This window comes from Pristiophorus japonicus, chromosome 18 (assembly GCF_044704955.1).
Source record: "Pristiophorus japonicus isolate sPriJap1 chromosome 18, sPriJap1.hap1, whole genome shotgun sequence".
NCBI classification, from domain to species: Eukaryota; Metazoa; Chordata; class Chondrichthyes; family Pristiophoridae; genus Pristiophorus; species Pristiophorus japonicus.
This window is the reverse complement of record NC_091994.1, coordinates 78,936,884-78,957,910: the sequence shown is the minus strand read 5'-3', so window position 1 is coordinate 78,957,910 and position 21,027 is coordinate 78,936,884. Positions and strand designations below refer to the sequence as shown.

The 21,027-nt window shown below is 43.6% G+C and overlaps 1 protein-coding gene across 1 annotated transcript in view; it reads left to right on the top strand.

Moving 5' to 3' along the window:
* Positions 1 to 1,337: 1,337 nt before the first annotated feature.
* Positions 1,338 to 21,027, top strand: part of LOC139228786 (serine/threonine-protein kinase mTOR) — a 78,881-nt gene continuing 59,191 nt past the window's right edge. The window contains exons 1-3 of the mRNA XM_070860157.1: positions 1,338 to 1,440; positions 3,629 to 3,754; positions 4,929 to 5,060. Coding sequence (XP_070716258.1) covers positions 1,351 to 1,440; positions 3,629 to 3,754; positions 4,929 to 5,060 — 348 coding nt within the window. The 5' untranslated portion in view covers positions 1,338 to 1,350. The remainder of the gene's footprint in view (positions 1,441 to 3,628; positions 3,755 to 4,928; positions 5,061 to 21,027) is intronic.

The following is a 21,027-nucleotide window of genomic DNA, read 5'->3' as shown; positions in this document are numbered from 1 at the left end:
CACATTCCACTGTAGTCCGACATGCACACATTTCCAATTGGCTAATGATCAAGAGCAGAAGCCCTGGAACAGTAACTGCCATCATATCGGAAAAAACAAGTTATTTTGTGAACAGCAAACTCTCAAAAAAAAATGATTAGTTCATCCGGTTTTAATGGTTGAAGGTAAAATGTTGGCCAGGGTATCAGAAGAATTGCCTGTTCCTCCTCCAAGTGTGGCATGGGATCTTTAATGTCCAGCTGTACTACCAGAATAGACAAGTGGAGTCTCCCTTACTCAAGGCATTGGGGCCAATTGTAGCCCTCAGCAGAGCTCAGCTACTCTCTACTATTTGCATTCTTTTGTTATTGGTTTGCCCTGTCATAAAGGACAGCATCCATGACACCAAATCTAGGTGCAGTTTTGTTTTAAAAAAAAAAGATAAATTCTAATTATTGGAACTAATTGTTCCTCAGTAGAAACAACTCCGACTTCAATTAAAGATGTCTAATATTTTTTGTGCTTTGGAAACTGTAATTGTCACAAAGTTGTGTAGGTCCAGGAGAGAAAGAACAGGCTCAACCACAATACCTGCATCAATTTTAAAAGGGTGGTGGATACATTTGGCGGACAGACTGTTGAAAGAGTGGGATAAAACATATTCAGTGACATTTGAGACTGGCCTAATGGGTGGACTTGGTCCTATACATCCCTAAGGAAATTGGGATATGTGGGCGAGATGGGTTAGTTAATTATGTAATCATCATCATCATACACAGTCCCTCAGAATCGAGGAAGACTTGCTTCCACTCCTGAAGTGAGTTCTTTGGTGGCTGAACAGTCCAATCCGAGAGCCACACACTCTGTTACAGGTGGGACAGATAGTCGTTGAGGTAAGGGGTTGGTGGGACTGGTTTGCCGCACGCTCTTTCCGCAGTCTGCGCTTGATTTCTGCAAGCTCTCGGCGTTGAGACTCGAGGCGTTCAATGCCCTCTCGAATGCACTTCCTCCACTTAGGACGGTCTTGGGCCAGGGACTCCCAGGTGTCGGTGGGGATGTCGCACTTTATCAGGGAGGGTTTGAGGGTATCCTTGTAGCGTAATCATGGTCTCCTTGTCGATTGCCTTAGGAAGTCGGGGAGGAGATTCTGCCAGATGTTTCCTGAAATTAGCCACTCTTTTTTAAAACCCTTCTTCCAGGTGTTAATACTGTTAGTTGGGGATGGTGATGCACGGAGTTGCATCATCTAATGCATAGGGTAAGCCCGGTGGTCTTTCCTCGCTTTACTTTTTATGTGTCTACAAGTTGCGAGTAATGAAACATAAGCAGTAAGTTGAGCTCTTGTTCTTGTAGGCCATGGTGTCCTGTCAGATGCTGTCCGAGCTGGAAGAGGTCATCCAATATAAGCTAGTTCCAGAGCGGAGGGAGATCATACGACAAACCTGGTGGGAACGACTGCAGGCAAGTCTGCAAACTTTTTTTTACAAAAAGGAATCCATGAGCATTATAGCAAACATTCCCCTTTTGTTAATCAATCTGAGACCAAGCACACATTTATCATTCAATCAGCTGAGCATATTGTGGAGCTGCATTGAGATCAGCAGCTGTGGATGTCCAGGAAGAGTCGGTGGATAATCGATCAAGAGTGGGAGCCCAGGCTGATTATTTTTTGTTTTACCCAAGGTAACTGAGGCAAATTATTCCCCCACCTGAGATCAGCTAACTCAGCAAAGAATAGAAATTGAACCTGGAACCTTTCTGGCTTATGTGACTCAGTATTACATTACATTAAATCCATTGGTCCATCAGGAAAGCTGTATGTACTCCTCCTAAATTGTATACAGGAAATAATTATGAAAATGTATGCTAATCAGGAGCATGCAGCAATTAAGAATATGTACAGTTGGCATTACTTGAAATTAAAACCACATTATTCTTTGAAATGGCTTTCTTTATAATACGAGTTCTTCACCACTTGGTTCTGAGGCAACACCTGAATATTGTAAACAGTCAATATTCACAAATACATTAGGTGTAAATGCTAGCTATTCTGAAATGGAAGGTTTCCTAATTGTACTCGTATGTATAAAGAATGTATTTCAGTAAATAACAAGAACTTCCCCACCCCCAAATTAGTTGAAGTATTTTTCCATTTATTAATGTTTACATGGCACGATAAATTCTGCCATCTTCGCTTCCAGTGTTGTAGCTCTGTCCCTTCACTCAAGGAGCACAGGACACAGAACTTACCCTTGTATCTGTGTTTTTTATTTGGTGGTTTACAGGGAATAATTTGGGCAATGTAAACTCTGGCAGGGAGATTAGACAGAACCGAGCACAAGAGCAGAAATACTATATTGATACAGAAACGTTTGTTCAGCATTTGTGCAGAGAATTGAGACTTGCTTTCAATAACAACAGATAAGATGTCATTATATATTCTTTACTTGGATGCCAAAACTATTCACTACAAATCCATAAATCTAATAATCATTTTCAAAAGCCTCAAGCTGTTACCCTGTATTTAATTTTCAAAACTCTTCATTTTTAAAATCGAGGTTCCCTGTAGAATTTATTTTGTATTATTTATAGGATTCAAAGCTACTTTTACACCGTTTCCAGGGCAGGATCATTTCAGTTTGTTTTTTCTGGTTTGTGTGTGAAGGCAAGCAGAAGTATGTTAAACAAGTGCCCCATTTTATGTTAAACAGAATTTGTAGAGCTTCTATTTAAGCCGGCATTCCAATCTCCTTTACATATTCCAGACTCAGCAGAAAAAATATGCAGGATATTTGGAGTTATTTTTAGTTCATGACTTTTACAATCAAGTGCTTATATGCCCAATTACTGGCTGCATCTGAAGATGAATAGACCAAATAATCCCTTATTTCATAAACCTTAGCTTTCCAAGTTTTAATTTCGTTTTTACAGGAGTGTGTTTTTTCAATTTGTTTTTTATTTTATTCATTCATTGGCCACTGACATTGGCAGGCCTGACTCAATGATGTAAACCAGATCAGACGGTGTTGTACACATTAATAATGAGGTCTTTGGTTGTGTTTCAATACCACAGTGCCAAGTCAATGATTTAATGTTTCTTTTTTTTTTACCCCCCAGTTTCTCCCCTTCTCTCCTAAAGGCATTGACTCATGCTGAGGTATGATTCCAATGTGCCAGCAGCCTTCTAGTACTGCACTCAATTGGCCATTATTCCTATGTGAGTAAGATAGTGAGTGTTGGCAGGCTATTTCAATGTGTGTGTAGGTCCCTAGCTAAGCCCAATCCTGTTCATGCTCGACATCTACACACATGCATGCTTTCCAGCAGGGAATAGCATCTAAAGTGGGAACTTGAACTGATTTTTCTCCTCCTCTGTTATCGTGACTGAAATCAGCTAACGTGACTCGATCGGGTTTGGCACATTCTGAGCTTAAGGTCACACCATGTGACCCAATTATCCACTAAACCACAAGGAGGCAACTAACTCTCAGTTGAAGTGTTGCCTTTGCGTGTCCATCCACAAAAGCAGAGAGCCAGCAATATCAATTTAGATCAAAGAAACTTAGAAAAAACTGAGGAGAATTGTGGAAGTTCTTGCACAATTGTAAAGATTTGCTCACCCATAAGTTCCTCTTATTTCCTCCCACAGGGCTGCCAGCAGATAGTAGAAGATTGGCAGCGAATTCTAATGGTTCGCTCCCTTGTCATTGGTCCACACGAAGATATGAGGACTTGGTTAAAGTATGCAAGTCTCTGTGGCAAGAATGGGCGTTTGGTAAGAAGACACTGGAGGAAGTGCAGTTTCAAGACTACATTAACTTCACTTAACTTTGAGTTATGAAATTCCTTTGCCTTTGATAGTAATAGAAGTATGTATCCCATTACTTTCCAGTTCACAACTCTTTTGAGAGTGAACTGACAAACTATAATAACCTCATGGCTTTTGATTTAAAAACAACACCACAGTTCATAAATATTCATAAAATTTTGATTGCAAATCACTCTCCCATGACATCGTACATAGGGAGCAAAGAACAATTGTGGACTTCAAGTGAAAGGGGGGTTAGAGGGCTGGAGATAATTGGATCAGCGTGTGCAGACATAATTCTGTCCCTGTTTCATACATTCTGTTCTTATTTTTATACTTCCATTCGAAATTATTCTGTCCATATTTAAAATATGGTCTTGATAAATGTGTCTTGCTTAATTACACATTGCAGTTCTTCAATTAGCGCGAGGTGAATAGAGCACGAGAAGTTTACATACAGTTTACATTCACAATGTGGACATGAGAATTTTGGGGGGGGGGGCGGGGCGGGCGTGGAGTTTTCACCTCAAAAAACAGATGGTTTGGGATGGGTGGGGAGGTTAAAGGGTTAAAAAAAAAAAGTGGAATCCTGACCCAACCCGCCAACTTCCAGTTTTTTCCCGGGCCTCGGGAAACCGACCAGTTAAAGGAAGGTGAGCACTGGATGTAGGAGGCAAGTGCCTTTACACTTAAATGCTGGATCCAGCATCCCTGCCTCACCCACCCACTGCGATCGGACATCCCGTCCCCACCGCCCCTCCCGACCTCCGATCCCCCTCACGAGACCTCTGATCTCACCACGATCCCACCCTCCCTCCTCTCTGCGGCCTAGTGCCGCAGGCCTGCACACCCGCAGCCTCTCCATTTAGCTGGCTGCGGACAGGAATCGGTGCTTTGAAATGTTAATCAGGCCCTGCCATTGAATTCGACATGGCCTGCGGGAAATCCGTTCTCCCGGCAACTTTCTAGCCCCCTCTCCCCGGCTCCCGACCCGCCTCCAGATTAAAATTGGAAAAAGTTGACGAAGTATAATGTAGACGTTAAATTTATAATATAGATAAAGAGTAAGTGAAACTTTTTTTTATTGTTCCTGGGATTATTTTTCAAATACTTTCTGATATTCCAACTGTTCTGTTTCTAGGCCTTAGCTCATAAGACCCTGGTACAGTTGCTCGGCGTAGATCCTTCGAAACACCTTGATCAGCCTCTGTCGACAGTTCACCCCCACGTCACGTATGCTTACATGAAATACATGTGGAAGAGTACTCGCAAGGTAGGTTACAACTCCTGGTATATTGCATAGGTACTATGGGCCCAAGTTTCCACATGATTTGCGCCTGATTTTTAGGAGCAACTGGTGGAGAACGGACTGTCTTAGAAATCGCAATTCTCCACATTTTTTTTTCTGCAATTCTAGTCAGGTAGAACAGTTCTACTTTGGAACAGAATTTTTTCTTCAAAAGGGGGCGTGTCCGGCCACTGACGCCTGATTTCAAAGTTTCCACAGTGAAAACGTACTCCAAACTAAAGTAGAATGGAGCAAGTGAAGATTTTTGTAGAACTGAAAAAACCTGTTCTACACATTAAAAAATCAGGCGCAGGTTACAAATTAGGCGTCCAGAACGAGGTGGGGGGGGGAGGGAAGGGAACTCATTAAATTCTATAATAAATCCTTATTTATACTTCTACAAATATTATACAAATAAATCCATCCTGAATAAACATTTATAAGCAAAGAAAAGATTAAATAAACCATCTTCCTACCTGTGTGAAAGTGCTTCAGGCACGGAGAATTCTGCAGTCAGCCTGAGGCGCCCATTCTACCCGCCGGGGGGGTGGGGGGGAGGAGAGGAGAGGAGGCGCCCGTTCTTTCCCGCAAGGGTGGGGGGGGGGAGGAGACAGTGAGAAGGCTGCAGTGAGATGTGCTGATGGCAATGTGCTTTTATTAAAAAAATGTTCAAAAATTAAACAGCTATAAAGAACTACAAAAATGGCCGAGTGCCAATGTTTTTTTCACACTGAGCATGCGCGGACGCTCCAACGCGCACGCGCAGCGTTGCCGGCAGGAAAAAAACTAATTTAAATAGTACCCGCCCTCTCCCACTTACAAAATCGGCGCGAGTGTAGACTCCGCCCCCCTGGGCGCCGCGCCAGGCAAACAAGGAGCTGCAGAACGCTCCAGAATCGCGATTTTTTTTTTTTAGGCGCCGTTTTATGCGTGAAAAACGGGCGCCCAGCTCGGAGGGGCGCCCGTTTTTTATCGTGTGGAAACTTAGGCCCTATGGGCCTGCAGTTAGTTCTCATGAATTAAAAGTCTCAACATCTCTGGATTCACTTCATCATAAAGCAATAGTTCTAAACCATGGTATTTTATGATTAAAGAAATGATAAATAGCTTAGATAAGGTAAAACAAGGCAAGATGAAGAGGTCCTAAATATGAACTAGTGAAAAATAGCTTGAGATCAGGTATCAAAGAACTTCTTAGCTCAAAAAGTGATGATTGTAATAAGCTGCAAGGCTCGTTTGTAGAGATATAGGAGGCGAAATTGGCTCTTTTTTTTATAGCCCCGTTAGCACCTCCGGGGGGGGCACTGTTTGCGTCTGGGGAGGGGGGCGGGCGCTACTGCCTCCCGGGAAATTGCCGAGAATTTGTGTAGGCGCCCCGCGGTTAGTGCCCTGGGCTGCTGCGCAACCGGCAATGACGTAATGCACGACGACCCCTTACCACCCCGCGTCGCGAGGCTGGCACAAGTGGATCTCAACGCCAACTTCGCAAATCGAGAAGCTGGCCGACATCCGCTCTCGGAGCAATGCTTAAAGGGGGAGGGCGCCAGTGCCCCGGGCCGCCATCTTTTTTTGCCGGCCGACTCTGGTCGGCTCGACAGTGGAGGCCCTAACATGGTCCGGGCCGCCATCGAGCGGCCCAGCACTCCGTCTTAGGTGCCAGGCTGCTGGCCCGTCGCACGCTGCCCTGGTGGCCTAGGGGAGGCCATCAGAGGCCGTGCAGAGTGCGCAGCGGCCCTCCCCCTTAAGCGAAGGGCTTGACTCTCTGTCCCAGTACTGCCTGGTTACTACCCCCAAAGAAAGTGGAGCGGGTGAGATTGCATTACGCTTCCTTTCAGGGGCAGTAAGGGCAATTCAGTAGGCGCTAAAAGTCCTGGCCCCGGACAATCTGGGTGCAGGGTAATTTTGCCCCCATAGACTTTGATAGGTTTGGGCATTCGGAACACAAGCAGGTGGTCGGCTGAGGGAGTTAGAATACTGGAAGGACGTGCTCCATTGGGCCCAATGGCCCTTTCTCATCCTTGATGTTTCTTATGGAAAAAGAATTGCTCATTTTTTCATTCTATTCCTGTTAAGTTGGGTGAAGAACTTACGCTTTGAGTTTTTTTGGATGTTTCACCATACTGATGATTATGCTGAGATAAGTTACTACTTGCACAGCACGTTAAATATATTCTAACTAGTTGATTTTACATGTGCTGTATTCTGTCAATTCCAACTAAATGTGATGATTTTATGAGTTTAGGACTGCTGATGCCAATATTTATTACTGCCCTCTCCAGGTTTCCAGCTTTACTTTACAGTGGCTTCTCATTGTAACACTAACATTTTCTGGAACATATTTCAGTTGCTCCTTTTCAAGTTGTGAAGCTATTTACTCGTACTATTCCAATCTTTTGTTTTTGTACTTTAGTAATTGAGGAGTTGATTGTCTTTATTAAGGAAACTATTCTCCCACTGATGACCATCTTAAACGCATGTTTTTTTCCTCAGATGAACAGCAGTGTAGGGCTTTCCCTGGATTGTGTTTCAGTTCAAGCTGTAGTATTGCAATCATAGCCTCATAAGAGAATAATTGTTCTCCCCGTCACAACAGACACACAACACATATATAGAATATATATATGTATGTGTTATGTATATATATACACACACTATCGACATTACCTCTCCTCCAGATTTTCATTTCTTAGAACTGAGCAGCCAAGTTCAATGATGAGAAAGGAATTTGAAAGATGCAATCACAATTGACTAGTACAGATGACACAACCATCGAAATGAAGCTCAAATATTTCTTTTTGAATAGTGTCCTGGTGAAAATAGATCATTTTTATTTCCAGCGACTCTGGTGCCAGCAAAGTGAGCTAACACGACAACATGGAGGAGCTGAAACGATACAGGGACAAATCTTCAAATCATATAAACTATATTTCATTCCATCTAGCTTTTTAAAATTAAATGTCTCAACTGATTTCCCAATAAACTACAGACATAGGGCTCAAATTTCCCCAATGCCGTTTTTTGGCATACTTGGAGTTATGCCCGTTTTTTGGGGGACTGAATACGCCCCCAAAAAATGTGAAAGTTTCCCTGTTTTAACTTGTGAATGAGGCCCAGCGCACGTTGCCCTTAAGCTCTATGGGTGGAGCCCAAGATGTGCGCCAAAAAGATCGGGTTGCTAGGGTAACGAGGGACACAATGCAGGCTGCAGCTGGAAAGTGAAACATACAAGACGTTCTGGTCAGCTCACAGCAATCTGCACAAGGCCCTTATGCTCCCCACCCCCGGAGCCAGTGCCGCTCCAAGCCTGGGCCGAAAGGCCCCCCTTCCCCCGGAACCGGTACTGCTCCTAATCCAGGCTGAAAGGCCCTTATGCGCCCCCTCCCCTCCCCCCGGAGCCGGTGCCACTCCAGGGTGGACAGACCAGACTAAAAACCCCAAGACTAAAGTTAATTCAAGATTAAAGACAAAAAGGATATTGTCACAGTACTACAGAACCGGTAAGTAAAAGAGGTTATAATTACCCACTCTCTGCCGTTGGATCTTCTGTGCTGATTCTCTTATCTGTGCTGATTTTGTTCATTCCCAGAAGGTTTTTCAGAGCGGACACATACGCCATATTAAGAAAAATCGTTGTTGGCCAAATTTGCATAAATAGCCAGAGTTGGCGCGGGTGGCAGATTACGCCCCAATGAGGTTTAAAAAAAATAGTACTCTTTGAAAAAAACTTATCTAAGTGAATTCCGCTGGCACAGAAACTTTGGGGATTTTAATTTACTCCAAAAAATAACGGTGCACGCCAAAAAAAAACGCCGCAGATAATTGGAGAAAATTGAGCCCAAAATGTCCAGTAACAAACCTTCCTGGGACAGTTTGGTGTTGCCAGAAGGTTTATAACACAGAATTACATAGGTTACAACACAGAAACAGGCCATTCAACCCAACTAGACAGTGTCAGCATTTATCATCCATCTGAACAAATAGTCCCAATCATATTTACCTACCCTGTTCCCATATCCTTTTTCCTTCATCCACCTATCCAATCTAATCTTGAATTTGATATTGTTTCTGCTTCAACCATTAATTCTGGAAGTGAATTCCACAGCTTCACCACTCTCTGTGTAAAGAAGTTTATCTTGTTCTCTGTTCTAGTTCTCTTACATTTAATCTTGTTTCTATGGCCCCTCATTCTAAACCCCTCAACTTAAGCCAAATATGTACAATATGATTTTCTGTGATTCCCTTAATTTGTTGTCTCAAATTGATTCTTGCATTAGTGCTTCATACTATTGTTATACAGCTCAAACACTCGGTACCAACAATACATTTTGAAAAGGTCAAAATCATAAATTTTAATGCTGCTTGTTACCATTTTAAGCAGACATTCTCTAATATTTTTTAAGTCTTCTAGCGCACCGCCAACATACTTCAAGTGTCAGACATCAAAGCTTCAGAAGAATTGCTAAAAAGGAACCGTTAGTTCAAAGCTGGTTTCTTTTGACCGGGAGCTGAAAATTTATAAACACCTGCCAATTTGCAAACTTCCATCACTAACACTTAGACTCTCATTATACTTTTTGGCCAAGTTAAACATCTCTACACCTAACAGCAGAATAATACTATAATTTGCATTTATATAACTCCTTTAATGTAGCAATATATCCCAAGGCACTTGACAGAAATCAGACAAAAATAGATGCTGAGCCACAGAAGGAGATCTTGGGGGTGTGGTCGAAGAGATGAGTTTTAAGGAGGTTTTTGAAGGAGGATGAAACATTGGAGAGGTGGAGGGGTTTAGGGAGGGAATTCCAGAGTGTGGAGCCAAGATGGCTGAAGGCATGGCTGCTAATGGTGGGCAAAGGAAGAAGGAATGTACAAGAGCTCAAATTTGGTGGAACGGAGTTGTGAGGCAGAGGGGTAGGGATGGAGAAGGTTACAAGGATTGGGGTGGGCTAGGCCATGAAGAGATTTAAACCCAGTATGAGAATTTTAAATTGGAAACATTGGGAGACCAAGAGCCAAAATAGGTCAACAGGTGGACAGCCAGGAGAACATTGGGATATTGGAATGGTCAAGTCTAGATACAGGCATGGATGAGAGCTTCAGCAGTAGATGGGCTGAGGTAGGCAATGTTACGGAGGTGGAAGTAGCGAGTATTTGCAATAGAAGCTCAGCTCGGGGTAATGGTTGGGGAGGTTGATGGAATCAGTGGCAAGGATACGGAGTGAGGCAGGGGTCAAAGATGATGGCTTTGGTCTTCCCAATGTTTAACTGAAGGAAATTGCAGCTCATCCAAGACTGGGTGGTCAGCTAGCTGTCTGACAGAGGATCAAGAGGGCTGAGTGTCCTCAACATACATGTGGAAGCTTAACTTCAGATGATTTTGCTAAGAGACAGCATGTAGGTGAGGAAGAGGAGGGGGCCAGGATAAATATTTGGGGAGCTCCAGAGATAACTATACAGGAGTGTGAGATAAGCCATTTCCGGAGATAACTCTGGCTGCAACTGGCACACTACGAAGGCAGTCGCACTTAGCTGGACAATAGAGATGAAGCGTTAGTGGGGGGTGGGGAGGGGAGGAGGGGGTGGTGGTGGTGTGGTTGACCATGTCAAAGGCTGCAGAGAGGTCAAGGAGGAAAAATGTACCATGGTACGAGTCACAGGATTTCAGTTGTGATTTTGATTAGGGCCATTTTGCTGTTGTGACAAGAGTGGAACCTTGATTAGAGAGATTCAAACATCGAGTGACAGGAATGGGCACGAATTTGGGAGGTGACAATGTGTTCAAGGACTTTGCGGAGGAAAAGGAGATTGGGGATAGCATGGTTGTTCAGGGTTGAGGGTGGACTATTTGATGATGGGGTGATGACGGCAATTTTGAAAGGTAGGGGAACAGTACCTGAGGGGAGAGAACTGTTTGGAAACTGAAGACAAAAAGTAATCTTCCAGATACCAGGCACACTGGAGCCAGGCGGCCATCTTAAACCTTACCCAGCTCTGGCAATAGATTTATGCAGAACACAAGTTCATATAAATATTCCAGTTTAAAGCTAATACTGCCTCTAGGTGCCTATGTACAGTGACAATATCACAGAATTTTTCACAGGTACCATATAACACTTTTCGAAAATTCATTTTCATTGCATTTCCTTTATCTATTCAAATAATTCTTCGAGGTTGGTATAGTGGGGTATTTAAAATAAACACTCAACACCAGGTCTGGGTTTGAAGATTCAAGTAGTCTTTACCTTGCACTGGTGGGGAGCCTGCCTGCTGGTTTGTCTGTATCCAGGCCACTCCAATGGTACAAAGTTCCAAGCAACCTTTTATACACTTAATGATGCATGTCAGCCTCGTGTACGGCTCGCCCCCCCCCCCCATGCCATTTAATTGGCCCAAAGCCCGCATGCACAATTGTCGATTCACTAATTTCCTTTTGCGTCACACAATCATTCGTCTATGTCTCATACCAGATGGAATTTTTCCAATGTGTCACTTTTGACCCCTTGTCCTATTTAATTGCCCCTCTGGGCCTCCTGTGGTTCAATAGTTTGGCTATTTGTAATTGTCTTCATTACACAGCTTGTAAAGTTGACCACTACAAAAGCCCTTTTTCGGCCTGGACAAGGGAGAACCAGTGGATGTGGTGTATTTGGACTTTCAAAAGGCTTTTGACAAGGTCCCACACAAGAGATTGGTGTGCAAAATTAAAGCGCGTGGTATTCAGGGTAATATACTGACGTGGATAGAGAACTGCTTGGCAGACAGGAAGCAGAGAGTCGAGATAAACGGGTCCTTTTCAGAATGGCAAGCAGTGACTAGTGGGGTGCCGCAGGGACCCCAGCTATTTACATTATACATTAATGATTTAGATGAAGAAATTGAGTGTAATATCTCCAAGTTTGCAGATGACACTAAACTGGATGGCGGTGTGAGCTGTGAGGAGGACGCTAAGAGGCTGCAGGGTGACTTGGACAGGTTAGGTGAGTGGGAAAATGCATGGCAGATGCAGTATAATGTGGATAAATGTGAGGTTATCCACTTTGGTGGCAAAAACACAAAGGCAGAATATTAACTGAATGGTGGCAGATTAGGAAAAGGGGAGGTGCAACGAGACCTGGGTGTCATGGTACATCAGTCATTGAAAGTTGGCATGCAGGTACAGTAGGCGGTGAAGAAGGCAAATCGTATGTTGGCCTTCATAGCTAGGGGATTTGAGTATAGGAGCTGCAGTTGTACAGGGCCTTTGTGAGGCCTCACCTGGAATATTGTGTTCAGTTTTGGTCTCCAAATCTGAGGAAGGAACGTTCTTGCTATTGAGGGAGTGCAGCAAAGGTTCACCAGACTGACTCCCGGGATGGTTGGACTGATATATGAGGATCAACTGGACCTGTATTCACTGGAGTTTAGAAGGATCAGAAGGGATCTCATAGAAACATACAAAATTCTGACGGGACTGGACAGGTTAGATGCAGGAAGAATGTTCCCGATGTTGGGGGAGTCCAGGACCAGGGGACATAGTCTAAGGATAAAGGGTAAGCCATTTAGGACTGAGATGAGGAGAAACGTCTTCAATCAGAGAGTTGTTAACCTGTGGAATGCCCTACCGCAGAGTGTTGTTGATGCCAGTTCATTGGATATATTCAAGAGGGAGTTAGATATGGCCCTTACGGCTAAAGGGATCAAGGGGTATGGAGAGAAAGCAGGAAAGGGGTACGGAGGTGAATGATCAGCCATGATCTTATTGAATGGTGGTGCAGGCTCGAAGGGCCGAATGGCCTACTCTTGCACCTATTTTCTATGTTTCTCTGTTTCTGTTATATTTACTGTTATTTTTTTTTCCCTTTTGCATTCTCTCTGTTGCACTTGAAACTGAGGCAGTAACCCAAGTCTTGAAATTAAAGTTGGAGATACTAGCAGTGGGTGCTTAACGTGTTCATATGACATTCTACTGCTCATTACTTTATCAAAGGGTGTCAACCCATTTAAAATAACAGATCAGGTAAAATAGCCGACGGGGGAATGTCGTACAATTGTTTTAAATGTGCGTTTTAAATGAGCTCGGTCACGTGATATGCTCCTCCTGTACCATATGGGAACTCGGACACTTCCGGTGTCCCTGACGACTACGTATGCAGGAAGTGTATCCGCCTCCAGCTCCTGACAGTCCGCGTTGCGGAATTGGAGCTGAGGGTGGATTCACTCTGGAGCATCCACGATACTGAGAATGACGTGAGTAGCACGTGTAGCGAGTTGGTCTTACCGCAGGTGAAGGGTCCACAGCCAGCTAGGGAACGGAAGACCAGCAGGAAGAGCAGTGCAAGGAAGGTAATGCAGGGGTCCCCTGCGGTCATCCCCCTGCAAAACTGATACACTGCTTTGAGTACTGTTGAGGGGGATGACTCATCAGGGGAGGGCAGCGGCAGCCAAGTTCATGGCACCGTGGCTGGCTCTGCTGCACAGGAGGGCAGGAAAAAGAGTGGGAGAGCGATAGTAATAGGGGATTCAATCGTAAGGGGAATAGATAGGCGTTTCTGCGGCCGCAACCGAGACTCCAGGATGGTATGTTGCCTCCCTGGTGCAAGGGTCAAGGATGTCTCGGAGCGGGTGCAGGACATTCTGAAAAGGGAGGGTGAACAGCCAGTTGTCGTGGTGCACATTGGTACCAACGATATAGGTAAAAAAAAGGGATGAGGCCCTACGAGACGAATTTAAGGAGCTAGGAGCTAAATTAAAACGTAGGACCTCAAAAGTAGTAATCTCGGGATTGCTATCAGTGCCACGAGCTAGTCAGAGTAGGAATCGCAGGATAGCTCAGATGAATACGTAGCTTGAGCAGTGGTGCAGCAGGGAGGGATTCAAATTCCTGGGACATTGGAACCGGTTCTGGGGGAGGTGGGACCAGTACAAACCGGACGGTCTGCACCTGGGCAGGACCGGAACCAATGTCCTAGGGAGAGTGTTTGCTAGTGCTATTAGAGATGAGTTAAATGGCAGGGGGATGGGAAACAATGCAGGGAGACAGAGGGAAACAAAATGGAGACAAAAGCGAAAGACAGAAAGGAGGGCAGAGAAACCCAAGGCAAAAAACAAAAAGGGCCACTGTACAGCAAAATTCTAAAGGGTCAAAGTGTAATAAAAAGGCAAGCATGAAAGCTCGGTGCCTCAATGCAAGGAGTATTCGGAACCCAGGAGAGGGCTCTGAGCTAGTTAGAGTGGGTGAGAACTCAGATGAACAGGACCCCAAGAAAGAATGCAAAAAGCAGGAGGCAGCAGAGCAGAGTAGCACTGAAGTAAGTGTAAACCACAAGGTGATAGGAAGGGACAATATGTATAAATATAAAGGGGCTGCAGGAGGGGTCAAAACGAAAAATCATGGTTTAAAAACTAGTATTAAAACACTACCTAAATGCACGCAGCATTCGAAATAAAGTAAATGAGTTGACGGCACAAATCATTACAAATCATTATGATTTGGTGGCCATTACAGAAACGTGGTTGCAGGGGGGCCAAGACTGGGAATTAAACATACAGGGGTATCTGACAATTCAGAAAGATAGACAAGAAGGGAAAGGAGGTGGGGTAGCTCTGTTAATAAAGGATGATATCAGGGCAGTTGTGAGAGACGATATTGGCTCTAATGAACAAAATGTTGAATCATTGTGGGTGGAGATTAGAGATAGTAAGGGGAAAAAGTCACTGGTGGGCGTAGTTTATAGGCCCCCAAATAATAACTTCACGGTGCGGCGGGCAATAATCAAGGGAATAATGGAGGCATGTGAAAAACGAACGGCTGTAATCATGGTGGATTTTAACCTACATATCGATTGGTCAAATCAAATCGCACGGGTTAGCCTTGAGGAGAAATTCATAGAATGCATATGGGATTGTTTCTTAGAACAGTATGTTACAGAACCTACAAGGGAGCAAGCTATCTTAGATTTGGTCCTGTGTAATGAGACAGGAATAATAAACGATCTCCTCGTAAAAGATCCTCTCGGAATGAGTGATCACAGTACGGTTGAATTTGTAATACAGATTGAGGGTGAGGAAGTAGTGTCTCAAACGAGCATACTATGCTTAAACAAAGGGGACTACAGTGGGATGAGGGCAGAGTTGGCTAAAATAGACTGGAAACATAGACTAAACGGTGGCACAATTGAGGAACAGTGGAGGACTTTTAAGGAGCTCTTTCATAGTGCTCAACAAAAATATATTCCAGTGAAAAAGAAGGGCGGTAAGAGAAGGGAGAACCAGCCGTGGATAACCAAGGAAATAAGGGCGAGTATCAAATTAAAGACCAATGCGTATAAGGTGGCCAAGGTTAGTGGGAAACTAGAAGATTGGGAAAATTTTAAACGACAGCAAAGAATGACTAAGAAAGCAATAAAGAAAGGAAAGATAGATTACAAAAGTAAACTTGCGCAAAACATAAAAACAGATAGTAAAAGCTTTTACCGATATATAAAACGGAAAAGAGTGACTTAAGTAAATGTTGGTCCCTTAGAAGATGAGAAGGGGGATTTAATAATGGGAAATGTGGAAATGGCTGAGACCTTAAAACAATTATTTTGTTTCGGTCTTCACAGTGGAAGACACAAAAACTAAGCCAAAAATTGCTGGTCACGGGAATGTGGGAAGGGAGGACCTTGAGATAATCACTATCATTCAGAGGGTAGTGCTGGATAGGCTAATGGGACTCAAGGTAGACAAGTCCCCTGGTCCGGATGAAATGCATCCCAGGCTATTCAAAGAGATGGCAGAAGTTATAGCAGATGCATTCGTTATAATCTACCAAAATTCTCTGGACTCTGGGGAGGTACCAGCGGATTGGAAAGCAGCTAATGTAACGCCTCTGTTTAAAAAAAAGGGGGGCCGACAAAAGGCAGGTAACTATAGGCCGGTTAGTTTAACATCTGTAGTGGGGAAAATGCTTGAAGCTATCATTAAGGAAGAAATAGCGGGACATCTAGATAGGAATAGTGCAATCAAGCAAACGCAACATGGATTCATGAAGGGGAAATCATGTTTAACTAATTTACTGGAATTCTTTGAGGATATAACGAGCATGTTGGATAGAGGTGTACCGATGGATGTGGTGTATTTAGATTTCCAAAAGGCATTCGATAAGGTGCCACACAAAAAAGGTTATTGCAGAAGATAAAGGTACGCGGAGTCAGGAAATGTATTAGCATGGATCGAGAATTGGCTGGCTAACAGAAAGCAGAGAGTCAGGATAAATGGGTCCTTTTCGGGTTAGAAATCAGTGGTTAGTGTTGTGCCACAGGGATCGGTGCTGGGACCACAACTGTTTACAATATACATAGATGACCTGGAAGAGGGGACAGAGTGTAGTGTAACAGAATTTGCAGATGACACAAAGATTAGTGTGAAAGCGGGTTGTGTCGAGGACACAGAGAGGCTGCAAAGAGATTTAGATAGGTTAAGCGAATGGGCTAAGGTTTGGCAAATGGAATACAATGTCCGAAAATGTGAGGTCATCCACCTTGGGGGAAAAAAACAGTAAAAGGGAATATAATTTGAATGGGGAGAAATTACAACATGCTGCGGTGCAGAGGGACCTGGGGGTCCTTGTGCATGAATCCCAAAAAGTTAGTTTGCCGGTGCAGCAGGTAATCAGGAAGGCGAATGGAATGTTGGCCTTCATTGCGAGAGGGATGGAGTACAAAAGCAGGGAGGTCCTGCTGCAACTGTATAGGGTATTAGTGAGGTCGCACCTGGAGTACTGCGTGCAGTTTTGGTCACCTTACTTAAGGAAGGATATACTAGCTTTGGAGGGGGTACAGAGACGATTCACTAGGTTGATTCTGGAGATGAGAGGGTTACCTTATGATGATAGGTTGAGCAGACTGGGTCTTTACTCATTGGAGTTCAGAAGGATGAGGGGGGATCTTATAGAAACATTTAAAATAATGAAAGGGATAGACAAGATAGAGGCAGAACGGTTGTTTCCACTGGTCGGGGAGACTAGAACTAGGGGGCACAGCCTCAAAATACGGGGGAGCCAATTTAAAACCGAGTTGAGAAGGAATTTCTTCTCCCAGAGGGTTGTGAATCTGTGGAATTCTCTGCCCAAGGAAGCACTTGAGGCTAGCTCATTGAATGTATTCAAATCACAGATAGATAGATTTTTCACCAACAAGGGAATTAAGGGTTACGGGGAGCGGACGCCTAAGTGGAGCTGAGTCCACGGCCAGATCAGCTATGATCTTGTTGAATGGCGGAGCAGGCTCGAGGGGCTAGATGGCCTACTCCTGTTCCTAATTCTTATGTTCTTGTGTGACGTGAAACCTGAGCTTTTCAGCCTGAAAAAGAGATATTCGACAGGGGACTACATAGAGGGATACAAGATAATAAAGAATATAGGAAAGGTAACTCAAGAGCACAACTTTAAGGTAAGGTATGACAGAATGGGTGCAGAGCAAAGCAAATTTTCGATTGATGTCAGGAAGTTCTTCAAACTGATTTCCACATGGAATGGACTCCCAGGTAGACTGAAGCTCAGGCACCATTTAAGAAACAGCAGGGCACTATTGATGGGAAGACTGCAGATTATTTCTGGATGGATGAATTAAGATGGGCCGAATGGTGTTCATCTGTATTTTCTCGTGAGCATGTGCACTGGATACACTTGAATAAGCAAACAGTTGTTGCTTCAAGCAGTCAGCGTGTGTCAATTTGATTGTTGATATGGATGATATCACCAGGCCTCAGCATACACCACATATAAGTTTTGCACCTATGCTGATAATTGTCAAAGCCCACCATCGCATTGGCACATTGCTAGGCCTGAAAGTGGGAAATGACAAACATGGAAAATGACGAACGTGGAAACTGATGGACAAATCCCAGTTGTATTTGAATTGTCATGTTTAACCAATTCTAATCCCGATATGCCTCTTTTTAAAGCAACCTGTTGTGTAATACTAGTTCTTCTAAAGAGACCAGTTAAAACCTGCAAACAACTGCAGTTTGGTCTCCTGTGCTGCGTGAAGACGGGTCCTATTTTACTGCCATGATTGGGAGCCCTCTGGTTGACACAGTCACCTAATTTATTATGATGAACACATGTCAGTATTTCTGTCTGGGGAGCAGATCAATGGGGCTCTACGACAGTTGGTTTGACCATTAAGGAAATTAATGCCTATTGCTGTAGTATTGTGGCGAGCTTGTGGATTTGATTATCCCCAGAGGGTTGAGGCTACCTGCTTGGCTGTCTCAAACCTTGTGCAATTCAGTAAATATTAAACCAATTAGCATAACTCCATTATTACTCGCATATAACTTACAATGCGTGCAATAATCATTACCTGTTCTTCCTCATTCTGTTACCCACCCCAGTACAGACTAATTGTGTGGTGGTTGTAACAATTCTAATTGACCTACAAACCGTGCATGAAGAGCCAGCACGGGGCTCGTTTCCAAAACATATTAAAGAAGGGTACATTCCAGGTGAAAGTATTTTAGAACTCCAGAATTAGTAAATAATTATATATACAGAGAGGGGAGAAAATGATGCCTTAATAAGCAGCTATCATGGGTTTTAGCTTTAATTACCATTTTTCTTTAGCCAACATCATTTGGTTGATTTACACTGGAGAGCGTACAGAGGAGATTTACGAGGATTTTGCCTGGACTGGAGAATTTTAGCTATGAGGAAAGATTGGATAGGCTGGGTTTGTTTTCTTTGGAACAGAGGAGGCTGAGGGCAGACCTTATTGAGGTGTATAAAATTATGAGGGGCCTCGATATCGTGGATAGGAAGGACGTATTTCTCAGCAGAGGGGTCAATAACCAGAGGGCATAGATTTAAAGTACTTGGTAGGAGGTTTAGAGGGAATTTAAGGGGAAATTTCTTCACCTAGAGGGTGGTGGGGGTCTGGAACTCATTGCCTGAAAGAGTAGTAGAGGCAGAAACCCTCGCCTCATTTAAAAAGTACTTGGATGTGCACTTAAAGAGCCGTAACCTACAGGGCTACCGACCTAGAGCTGGAAAGTGGGATTAGGCTCGAATAGCTCTTTGCCGGCCAGCACGGACACGATGGACCGAAATGACCTCCTTCCGTGCTGTAAATTTCTATGATTCTACTCGATCCGCAGAAATGGTACATGTTATTGTCGGACTCAGTAAGGCAGTGGCTATTATGATTGTTGCCAACGCAGCATTCAAACATGGTTTAGAAATGCAGGTTGCTGGATAATTTGCCTCCGGGGCTGCCAGGTAAGAAAGCTGAAAGAGGTTTTTTAAAAAAAAAAAGTATTTTTAAATTCTCTTTATACCGTTGAGTCTTACAGCACAGAAGGAGGCCATTTGGCCCATCTTGCCTATGCTGTCTCTTTGAAAGAGCTATCCAGTTAGTCCCACACCCCTGCTCTTTTCTCACAGCCCTGCAATTTTCTTCCCTTAAAAATTTATCCAATTCCCTTTGAAAGTTACGATTGAATCTGCTTCCACCACCCTTTCAGGCAGTGCATTCCAGATCATAACAGCTCTCAGCGTTTTTTTTTTAAAAGATAAAGGAAAGCTAAATCTAGAGCACATGTCGTGTCAGAAAGAGGGAAGAGATTGGAACTAGTACAAAAAAAAATTATATTTCATTTTTTTAATTATCAAGTTGTTTGGGCAGGGGGCGGCATTCTCCATGTCGCACAGCTTCCCTGGCTGAGCCCTCATCTCTGGCCTCAAGACGTGTTATTCCATAGCTGGCTCCAGAAAAAGTTCCTCGAGATATGTGCCTTAGTGGCAACACCACACGGCCAGAGTCAAAGGGCAAGACAAGCTTCTGCCGTTGGAGAGCAACATTTCTCATAATTAAAAATGAGGGCAGCTTGTGTTTTTTAAATGTTAATTAGTGGGTAATTAATGACTTAACAATCGCAAAAAAAAATCTCAGCTGCATATTTCTGCAAATTTATTGGCGCATTACTTAAGGAGAAGAACAGAAATGTTATATCCTAATTGTTTGCCTCTCGAGCTTACCTTCACTGGTTCAATTGCTGGTTTGTTGGCATTTTCAGCATATTCATTACTCCATGTAATTTTTTTCAATTTAAAAAATCCAGGAAATATGTTGTGCAGATCTATTGGCATCAGTTTCAAGGGAATTTTGTTTAAATACAGGGAATGATATGTGCGCGCATTGACATTTCATCAAAGGTTACATCAGCCCACCATGCACAGAAGGCATTTTTACAAATGAACTGCTTTCGTAGGGCAAGGAGCGCATTGTAACATTAAAGCATAAGAGAAAGTTCAACGCTGGGTTAATTACAAGAAATGGTGTGTATTTGACCCAACACTAAAGGTCCTCTTTAAGGTTGTGATATATTATCTTTCCTTTTCTATGAAAGCATACCTTATTTAACAAAATGTCTTGTGGATGACAGCGTAATGTTTACCTTCTGATGTAATGCAGTGTGTGTAACTTAAGGCTCCCACTGAAACCTTTTCATTTGGATCCATTTGCCTAGAATGTTTGCTAAATAGACCATTTATATTATGCGCTCTATTTCCTCCCAGTTCATTTTCCTCACTACTGCCAGTTTTTTCCCCCACCATTCCTCCTCAAAAGTGCTTGCTGTTTTTTTTCCCTTCTGATACCTATCATAAGTGGCCATTATTGGCGTGTGAGTCTTGCCGATGAGTGTTGGCATGCTTTGAGACTGCAGGAGGCATCGCAGTTGAGCTTGATCTTGTCCCCCACCTGAGATTTACACCTTCCACCATGCCAATTTGAGGTTGTCGTATGGATTCTGGCGTGAGGTCTCTAGAGAATATTCTTTCTTGAGCTTATTTCAATCCCTTTTGCTAATTAATTCTCATCCTTATTTTCAAATCCTTACATGGCCTTGCCCCTCCCTATCTGTAATCTCCTCCCTCCCTCCCCCCCCCCCCTCCCCCCCCGAGATATCTGCGCTCCTCTAATTCTCTTGT